Genomic DNA, 10,349 nt, shown 5'->3' with positions numbered 1-10,349 from the left:
GGACATTACCCTGGCTGCTAAAGGTTAGTTAGTTTAGATGTCACCCTTCAGACATACTGAACATTTAATCTCTCGTAAAAAATAAACTGTTGATACATGAGAGATGTTTGTGACATCATCTTAAAGTGACAATCTCGGTGATCTCCGTTTAACCTTATTTTGTGGACCTGTGAGCGTCATTGCAGGTGTGGTTTTGGACCTCAACTATAGTAACATGCACTATTAGTGTGCTGTAGACTCAATCAACATTATATTATGAAACATTATGTATGAGACATTTAAATGAATAAATATATATAGCATCAATAGACATTGTTTTTGAATAGGTACAGGTATGTGACACATTATGAGAGTATTAATCTAAACAATAATTCATTTTTAATTCATAGCATGATGTCAGTCTACGTCAAACATTGACTTGGAACCACGAAAAATAACACTGAAAATGGCTTAAAGTTTTTTCATGTCCTTTAATATTTCAGCTTGTGTTTTAAAGGTGCTAAAAACAACAATTTACCCAAGAAAATCACCAAACACAGAGCAAAGACTCAATTAGCCCGATACATGGCAACATTGAAATATTGAAACTGTGGTTCTGTTTACACTTGAACACCACGCAGTGTGTGATCAAAGACTGGATACTTTATAAAGCTATACATGCATTATGTCTTTTCTTAAATACAACTTAAATATAAATATATAATTATAGAAAAATTATTGGTATATCTGTCTCACTTGTAGGTTTGATTAAGTTTTTATCATTATTGCAATTAAGCTGCTTTCCTAAAAATGCTGTTAACCTCCCTTGAGCTGACAGTGATAGTGTGTTTGTAGTTGGCAGTAAGTGGAACAGATTGAATATGCTTAAATATACTTGCCATCACCTTTGCAATTGTAGTGAGAGAAAAGACAACATGAGTAACATCTGTTGTGGCTAAAAACCTGGAAAAGTGATCACAAAGTCAAAGTTAGCATAAACGCTAAAGCAAAGCTACATGACTGAAAGCCACACGCACAATTTTGCAGTATTTCTCACCCAATATTTATGACAAACTTAAAATTACCAGCATCACCACCTCAGTTAAAAAAGTCAATTGATCAAACACTTTGCACATTCGTTTTAGCCCTCGTAACACTCCTCACATTTCATACTTTTGTGGTCCATTTCTGTCCTAAATCACTCGGTAAAAAACGTATACATAACATTATTATTCTGAAGGCTTAGCAGGGTATTATTTCCAATGCAACAAAGCACAATAGCTACAGTAAGTTGTTGTGCCTTTTAAACCAAGTGACCACTTGGACCACAGTTAAAGCAAACAAATTAAATTGTCTTTAATGTGCCGTCATCTCAGACCTATTTAGATAACTTTGAACCAATTCATGACAACAGTCTCTCATGTTCAATAAACTTTGCACAATCCTCATATAAACCACACATAAACATTCTGATATAAGACTATATTTCTTTTTATCTGATGAATGTGAGCTCATGTTTTTAGTAGTGGTCAGACTCTATGCAGATCGGTGATACTGCACTGCACTGGGCAAGGGAGAGTGCTTGGACTGGCTTTTTACCCCATGTATCCAACACTGGCCCTGCTGGCAGGCCTCAGAGGCTGGGCAGGTCTGAAGGGAGGACCATAGAAGGCCGGTTTCTCAGGTGAAAGTGTCCTGCTCATGGACGGTGCCTGAAAAGCTGGGGCGGCATGATAATGACCCTTACTGACAGCTGCAGGATCAAGAGACACCCTGCGCTTCCATTCATCTGGGGGCTCTGGCAGAGATCTGCGCTGCCCTGCAGCTTTGACATTAGAGGCAACAGATGACGGGAGGCTCTGATACAGAAAGGCCTCGTCCACTGAACCAATGAGGCTTCTAGATGCTGCCTCCCATGGTGAAGGCGGCTTGTAGACTTTTTCCTGAAAGGATGTTTGCCTCTGTGCTGGTAAAATTGACGTCTGGACTCCAGGCACGCCCCCGTATGACAGATGTCTGGGTGGCTGCAGAGAATTCTGTTTCCTGGGCAGGATCAGGGAGCGGCTTCTACCAAATCCCTAAAAGAAAAACACATTGGTTGACTGGTGTGACAACAGTGCTGCAGACTTTGCTGCCACCCTCTGGCTTTGTGGAAGCCTGGACAACTAATAATGTTCTAGTTATTAACTCGAGGTTTTTGGGAAATTGAATGCCAAGTTTTAGTGAACAACTAACATAGTGCTCACATTATAATGATATTTTTTTCTGAACCAACTTTCCTCAGATAGAGAAAAGTTACCAGCACACTGATTAAAAAAAAGATATTCTTTCAAAAGATACCTTGCAGAATTTCAGATTGGGAAGCCAACAAAAAAAATGAGTTTCCTTTAAATCCTATTAAAAGTTTGAAGTGATAGACAATGAATAGATGGTTAATGTCTTGTCTAAATGTCTTGAAGCTTTGAGACATTAACTATTGTTAAAAGCATATATTAATAAATATATTAATAAAGTTCAAGAACTTACCTGCTATTGGTTCAAGTAACTAAAATAAGTACATGGCCGATCTCACTACATCAAACACATTTAAAAGATCGTGAAACTTTAAGGGAAATCCACCTTAAATAAGGCAAAAGCCCTGAACACCCATAGAGCTTTGTTTTTCATGTGTTAGACCTCAGGTTGAAAGTAGGCAGGGCCATGCTGAAAATGAACAATAGAAGTCATCATTAGCTTGACGACAAAAATGCTACCATTTAGCAGCGAAGGTGTGATACAAACATTGATTAAACATATTGTAACAGCCGTCCTGTCAGTATTGGTTGTTTCTAATCATTTGAATCAGTTACAAGAATACATTTTCAAGAAATTGAACCGTGTAAGGCAACATTACATTTAGATTTTTTTTAAGCTGAATTAAAGACAAACTGATCTCAAATGCACAGTTAGGGGGACAGTTAACCAACAAATAAGTTTTACTGTATGCTAACTTTATGTTTCTTTATGAGTCTAAACAGAGTAGCTTTAGTCTATATTCATGGCTGAGAGTATTAAAACATAATTAAAATCGTAATTTAATTATAGTAAATTAAATTATATTAAATGTATTATACAGTGGCTTGCTGGTATTACATTGTATTTGCATGGTTGAAAAAATATATTTTTGTGAATTATTATTATTGTTATTTTAATATTTCTTCCCTACTGTAATTCAGCCCCCTTTGACCAGCCCCTACCCTCCTGAGGCCACCGTCACTCACTTGACCTTTGTGCACTGCACGTGTAAAAGGGCAGCTGTCGTCAGTGCTCACACAGAGACGGTCGTCATTGATAAACCTTGTATATCTTTGCATGAGGAAGAATAACCAAGGCCGCACATGGGCACAAAACACTGAGTGGCATTTTTCTGCCTGCATTTGACTTATTGTATTTTATTTTATAATGGTTTCATATCACATATACATTCTTAATAAGACCCTTTTTTAAAAAAAAAATACAGACCAGTTTGAATTAATTTTCAAAGTAGCTTTTGTAACCCAAACTAGATTCTCGCAAATGTCACTTTACTGTTGTTCAACTTGTTCCTCTCAGCTATTCTTTAAGTTCCCTCGCTCTGACAGGTTGTTGTCAGGGCCGATATGGGTGTGTTATACGCAGTGAGTAAGTAATGGGTATTAGGAATTATTGAGATTGTTTAAAATTTTAGCAGAATCTGTCTATCAACAGCGGTGACTCACCTTTAACTCTTACAGTGAATCTGATTTGCTTTAAAGAAATCATTAAAACAGCCAAAAGTAAATTCTTCTCTTCAGGGTGGATTTCCCTTCAAGAAACAGTCAGCAGAGAAAAACTTTCAAGGGCCAAGATCATAGTTCCAAACTTTTTGCATTCAGATTTAAAGGTGCAACGATGAAAAAGGTGTGAAAACCAACACGACAAACCAGTCCAGTGAAGATGATTCGTACATTCGTACTTGTGAGAGACACTGTTAACCTTCAGCAAAGCTCCATTTGACCTTACTACGGTCAAAAAGTTATTTAAATGGCCAATAAAGTATTAAATCTGAAAAAGGTTATATTGCTGAAGGTACAGTTAGAAGGAGTAAACTGTGAGTGTGGGCAGCAAGAAAAGAAAAGGGTGAAAATATGGGTGATTTAAAAAAGTCATAAAACCGTAGTGCAGGAAAAGAAAACAGAAGATAATAACAGATAAAAAGTACACAAGCAGAAGGAAAGAGAAATTTAATAGCATGATTGTGCAGAGTACAAGAAGTGCAATAGACAGTGATATGTTTAAAAGACAGAGACATTGAAACAAACAAGACGGCTGTTTTCTATTTTCATTTAGTTTCTACTGGTAATGTGTATCAATAGCAGAATAAATCCCTATAATAACTTACTCATGATTTATCAAGGATGAGGATACAGAATGTCTGATGACTTCACTGATAGTTGAATAACTGGCCATAAATGATAATTGCAGAAAATATATATCCACATAAAACACATTTAAAAGTAATCAGGATTAATGATAAGGATCACAACTAACGTCGACGCTTTTAGCTGTTGTGATGCCATGAAAGTTTGGAATGAGACTGAAGGAATTGCAAATTGTATGCATCCAAAAAAAAGAAGAAGTGCAGAGACAGTTTCTCCCCAAACACACTGATTCAATATATTCTGTATACATCATTATAAAAGTGAGTTGTTGTTATCACATTATATCTTGAGCTTGAATTCGAATTTTATAAATTAATATATTAATTAAAGATATTAGTTTTTTGGAGGGTCAATGGTTGCTACAACCTGATAGAAATGCATGTCATGCATCTTATTTCTTACAAATGAAAAACAACTAAAAACATCTCAAAGGCCTTAGTTAAACAAGGCCCTCTGCACACATTATTGCACATGTAACAGCACTTCCTGAGTATCACTCAAAATTACTTTGTCTCACATTTCATTTTTAAAGCATGCATGCACCATCAAGTTTAGGAACATTTTACTTATTTAAATTTCTATTCCATTGATTCACAATTTTAAGCTAGCTTTGTTAAGTCTTCCACAGTTTCTCATGCTTTCCTTACATTGGCAGCTAATATATCCTTACAGCTGCAAAGGATTTTGGGTGTGGCCTACATTTAGACAGTGCAAATCCATACATTTCCACATGTTTAGCAAGACATTTTAGTTGCTATCAAGTTGCAGATTGTAACTTCCCCAAAGCATGACCATAAACAGTATTAAAACTAATGGAGCATAGCAACTGGCTTCCACTGTGTGCTTGTCAGCGCTGGCTTCTTAGCAGAAAACTTTGGCCGAGGTGCCATTTGACGTACGCCTCTAGCAATAAGAGATGCAGGAGAAAAGGCTGAAGCTATGCTGTCACCAATAGATGACTGCTGGGAGGATGCGCTTGCGGGTCGGGCACTTGGTGCTTGCTCGATGGCTATATGATGGGCTGTGACAGTGTGCTTTTCATCCAAGTGCTTGCCAATTGCAAGAGGCTCAGCCGGTCTTGTTTTTTTGGAGGCAGAAGCATTTTTGGAACTTACTGATACAGGAGACTTTGCAGGGGCCTCTGCCTTGCTTTGAACAGCAGGCTCAGAGGGATTATAAGGAGAATAAGAAGGGTCAACTCTCTGTTTAAGACTTTTGGTAACCTCAAACTTTGATGCTGGAGCTTTGGGACTGGGGCTTGGGCTGGGGATGGGGATGGGGATGGGGCTGTGGGCCTCTGGGACTGCATCATACTTGAAAAGTGCTGAGTCCAACTGATAAGGCTGATGCTTCATAATATCTAAGGCATTGAGGTGCTTTGGGGGTGCTTTAGTTTTCCCTTTGGTCTGAGGCTTGATTTTGGCGCTAGTTGACGGGGGTTGCTTGGCTGCTGATGGAGGGTAGAAAGGAGAAAGAAGGGGATTATAAGATAAAGGAGGTGGAGCACGGACATTGGAAGAATACCTCCATTGGTTAGGGAGAGATGAGGTAGGGGAGGGGGATCTTTTTTTGCTACTTTGAACTGTTTCCTCATCAACAACAAACTTCTCCATACGGGACTGTCTTTTGGCAAACAATTCTGCACCTTTTCCCTTCATAGTGGGAGCTGATGTGTGGACAAATGACTTCCCTGCTTTTGGTGGACAAGAGGCGACTGATTGTGGAGCACTGTCTGACTTATTCCTCGACGGTGAAGGTGGTTGATGCGGGCTGTAAGTAGGACTGCGGGTGTGCATACTCACAGGGGATCGTGACGGCTGTTGGCTCCAGCTATTTGTGGTTGGCTGAAGATGAAGCTGAGAAGCGGAGTTGACCGGACCCCAGGCACTGGCAGGTGTTTGAAGTGTTGCCTGAGTTTGATCTGGTGCCCAATGGTTGGCCATCTGTTGAGACTGAGCCCAACCTTGCTGCTGTAAGTAATGCTGACTATGAGGCCCCACAGGGCTTTGAGAAGGTTGTGAAACCGGACTTCTTGGTGGAAAATACGGCTCACAAGAAGGACTCTTTCTCGTCCAAGGTGGGCAGGTTGGGTTGATGGCAGGTTTTGGGGCAACTGGAGGGGGATTCTTCAGTTTTACTGTTCTGGGTTGCATGAAGTTACAAGCTTCAGCACCTAGACTAAAAAAGTCTTCCTCTGGCTCAATAAAGGACTTCCTTTCCCCTTTGCTTTGAAGGTGAAGACTTGACTCATGCGGCAGCTTTGCTGGCTGCTTGTTGGCGGCTTTCCGTTTTGACTCTGGTAGGATGCCAGTCTTGATAGCTGGCACAGATATCCGCTCATCTCTTGATGCTATGATGTCCCCAGTTGGAGACCAAACCTGTGGGTTAGTAATAATAGGTACAGGTACTCTAAATCTCGGTTCTTGCTTCTTTGTCGCTGGAGCGACGCCACCGGGCATCGCTGGAGCAGTTGTGCCATCTTGAAATCCTAGGAAAGGCTTTGCAGTTCTGTTTGGTACCAAAGGTTTTGACACATTGGATAGTTGATTCATCTGTTGAATATTTTCTTGGTATTCTACATGCTGCTTGAAATTTGCATCCATGTAGCTGGCCGGATCAGTATACATGTACATTTCCATTGGATCGTAAATATTTTGTTCTTCTGTATATTCAGGCTTTGTTGACCTCTCTACAGGTAATCCTTTACTCCTCAGCTCTTCATGCTCTGACACCATTTGATCCATCCGTTTGCGGCGTTGGGCAAACATCGTAACACCCTTCCCCTTTGTTTCTGGTAGTGCTTCCATTTCTCGAAGACTTCCCCAATTCAGACTTAAATGTTGCTGCTGGTGATGAACAGAATACTCCTCCTCTAACTCAGACTCACTTGTTGCCTCAAAGTTATACTCAGCTGATCTGACTTCTTCAGTTTCTTCCTCTATTTGGTCTTCACTGTTATCACCAGTTCCGTAACTCACAAGTGTAAACTTCTCGACCCTCTGGCGGCGTTTATTGAACAGCAAGGCTCCTTTGTTTTGAGGGTTGGGTGCATTGGTAAGAAGCCGAGCAATTCGCTTGCATTTGGACTTGTTCTCCTTAACTTGTCTTTCTGACTGGCTCTCGTTGTGAAGGAGCCCTGAGACAAAGAAAGAGTGTGGGAAAGGGACAGAGAGAAGGGAGGGAGGTCAGAGGGATAAAATAGGAATATGTAGTTGATCAATAAGCATACATTTACTGATCATTGCTCAGTATAGTCAACAAACAATGGGGCAGATTTTTACATTTGCTTAACATTTTGTTGAAAAGTTGAGTTATTCTGTATAATTCCATCCGAGTTGTTAGATGAAACCGTATTATTATCTCAAGCGGACATACTAAAACAAAATGTAAAAGTTGTCCCTGCTGAAGCAAGCACACTAATAAAAGCATCATATTTACTTACAGCTAACTTTGGGGGGTCCATGGGGCAAGGAAAGCTATCAGCTCACTTTCCATTGCAGTCAGTCTTACGATTGGAAAAGGGATCGGGTAACAGGCCAGGGTGACACATGCTGGTGTCTGTCAAATTTGTTTCTGCCAGCCTCATCATATGGTCATATTTTATTCTTATCCTGCTCTGACTATTAAAGCCATGGGAATTCTCCCTCTAAGTCCACCTAAAATAGACCCCATGTTACAGCATGAAAATAACCCACAGAGAGAGTTAGATAGTTAGTTATTTATCGATGAAATGAAGTCTCTTGTCTTCATATAACGGCTATAAAAAAATACCAAGCAGAAAATGTAATTTAAGATTAAAATCAAAAGTTAATTTGTGGCTGTGGCTGCACATAAGCGAACATAAATCATAGTCTTACTATTAGTAGATTATGCATATCAAATTAAAAAACATTCACTAAATGCTGTTTGCTCTACAAGCTTCATATGTCTACTGGAATATACCAAGTGAGGGTAGAAGATAGATACTTACGTGCGGACCTTGCCCTGTGCCTGTCCGGTCTGCACAGATCTGTGTCAGACTCCGAGTTCCACTTCTCTGCCTGCTCAGCAACCTCGTCTGAAATTCCAAAGAAGACAGAAGCAGGAGGTGCTTCACTGCTCCCTCCTTCCTCTGAGGATTCAACCCTCCTGTTCCCAGTCCCTGAGTCCTGCCTATTACTGGCTCCCAGTGGTTGTTCTGCAGCCAGGGTCAAGGCCAGGGTCATATCGGCAGTGCAGCCAACAGAGGAGGAGGATGAGTGGGAATGCGGCTGTGGTCTCTGTCCACTGTGTGGCTCTGAGTCAGGACGCTGTGGGTGCGGGGACAGTGGTCTTGGCGAGGTTTGGTTGTGAGGAGACTCTCTTGATTCACTAGGGTAGATGTCATCTTCTTCGTGGTATGAAACATCCTCTTCGCTTCCACTAAGTTCAGGCGTGTACCGTGGCTCACCTGCAGATTCCCAGTCGTGTGGTTGAAGGCGTTCCTGGGATTCGTGGTCGGACTTTGGGTAATGCGCAGCCTGGGGGTCTGAATGGTACTCTGCATCACTGGCATCATCTTCATAGTACGACTCTGCCAAGGACTCAGACGCATAGTGTTCCTGGGAACCTTCTGAACCTGACCATGGGACCAAGTTGTTTTCTGGGTCCTCAGCTTCTGGTTCCATGTCTAGCTGTCTCACAATGTGTTCGATGTCATCAATCATACCTTCAATGAGACAAAGACAAAAAGCTTTAGGCTGAGCCCTTTCCCTTAAAGGTGCATTAATAAAAGACAGGAAACTATAACACATCGTATCTATATAAAATACCTCTTAAAATAATCTCTACCTAGTTTAACATGAGTCTAAACACTCAAAGTAAGGATCTGCCAAAGTAAACACTTCCATTGTGTTGCAGAAATATTTGATTTCTAACAATTATGACTAGATTTTCATTTGAGTGTTTACAGTTCTGATGAAGAGATTTCAGCATTAGCCCACTCTGTAATATCCCCATTAGGGAGCGCAGCTTTGCTTTGGCAGTTGCATCAGCGCTGCCATCGCTCTAAATGGAATGGTATGTAACATGAAGGGGGAAACAGCATTCACATCAAGGAGCATAAGCAAAACAATTGGGAGGCTGTTTTCCAAACTCCTGTTTATACAGCAAGGTTTTTCTGCCTGCACTGTTCCCGTCCATCACAGCAACAAATATCAGCGGTGCAGTGGCTGTCAGCATTTCCATTTAAGAACTTAATCTGAGGGACTATTTGTTTGATACATAGTAGAAATACTAGGTGTCCTACTCGGTTACTTAAAGCCAGTCTTTGTTTTGTTACTAATATTTAAATATATCTACAGTTAATCAATCAAATAGGTACCAGATTAATCTCTCAATCAAACATTATTTTGCTAATGAATTATTGTATCCAAATCAGTGATAGATCAATCACTGATTTAGATTATCAAGCAGATAACACATTAACCTACAATCTTACTTTACTTTAGCCAAAGCTGACATTAAATTCAGCGAACTTGCTTACACTTCTTTCAGGATAGTTAATGGATATGAACTGCAAATAATCCCGTCAAAACTTTAAAAACATTGAAGATTCAACATTGTATTGATTTTTCATGTCAGCATTGACACAATATCAGGTTTTTCAGAACAAAGGTCGTTTCAGTCATCTTCTTCAAGGGGGAATCCAAACATGTGGACGCCTGACTTGCGACTGCAAACACAAGCCTTCAACTTTAAAACACAACAATCCCTGACATCCCCCAGAAGGTGGTGCCATAATACTGTAGACCAGCAGGATAATGAGTATGAGTTAATTCACCTCCTGCTTTTTCATCAGTTCCAGTGCAAATCAGGTGTTTAACCTTGTAAACATCTCCATGTGGTGTGTCTCATGTGCTACAAGACATATCAGGGACAACACCAGCAGTCGTCTCCATGGCTGGGCCTGTC

The 10,349-nt window shown here is 40.4% G+C and overlaps 1 protein-coding gene across 1 annotated transcript; it reads right to left on the bottom strand.

Annotated features, from left to right (window-relative positions):
• Window positions 1–1,574: 1,574 nt before the first annotated feature.
• On the bottom strand, window positions 1,575–9,064 carry synpo2b (synaptopodin 2b). The gene is made up of 3 exons (XM_069666101.1): window positions 8,389–9,064; window positions 5,534–7,554; window positions 1,575–2,057 (listed from the first exon to the last, which is right to left on the bottom strand). The coding sequence occupies exons 1-3, from the start codon at window positions 9,062–9,064 to the stop codon at window positions 1,575–1,577; spliced, it is 3,180 nt and encodes a 1,059-aa protein (XP_069522202.1).
• Between the last annotated feature and the right edge of the window lie 1,285 nt (window positions 9,065–10,349).

Source organism: Semicossyphus pulcher, unplaced genomic scaffold, assembly GCF_022749685.1.
Source record: "Semicossyphus pulcher isolate SPU_LCO1_2020_fin unplaced genomic scaffold, fSemPul1.0.p SCAF_17, whole genome shotgun sequence".
NCBI classification, from domain to species: domain Eukaryota; kingdom Metazoa; phylum Chordata; class Actinopteri; order Labriformes; family Labridae; genus Semicossyphus; species Semicossyphus pulcher.
The sequence above is the reverse complement of the archived record's forward strand: the minus strand, read 5'-3'. Positions and strand labels throughout refer to the sequence as shown.

Coding starts and splice junctions, on each gene's coding strand:
- synpo2b (XM_069666101.1), bottom strand. CDS start 9,064: ATGGAACCAGAAGCTGAGGACCCAGAAAACAACTTGGTCCCATGGTCA. Junction 7,555..8,388: donor GCACAGGGCAAGGTCCGCAC/GTAAGTATCTAT, acceptor TCTTTGTCTCAG/GGCTCCTTCACAACGAGAGC. Junction 2,058..5,533: donor CTGCAAAGTCTCCTGTATCA/GTAAGTTCCAAA, acceptor TTTTTCTTTTAG/GGATTTGGTAGAAGCCGCTC.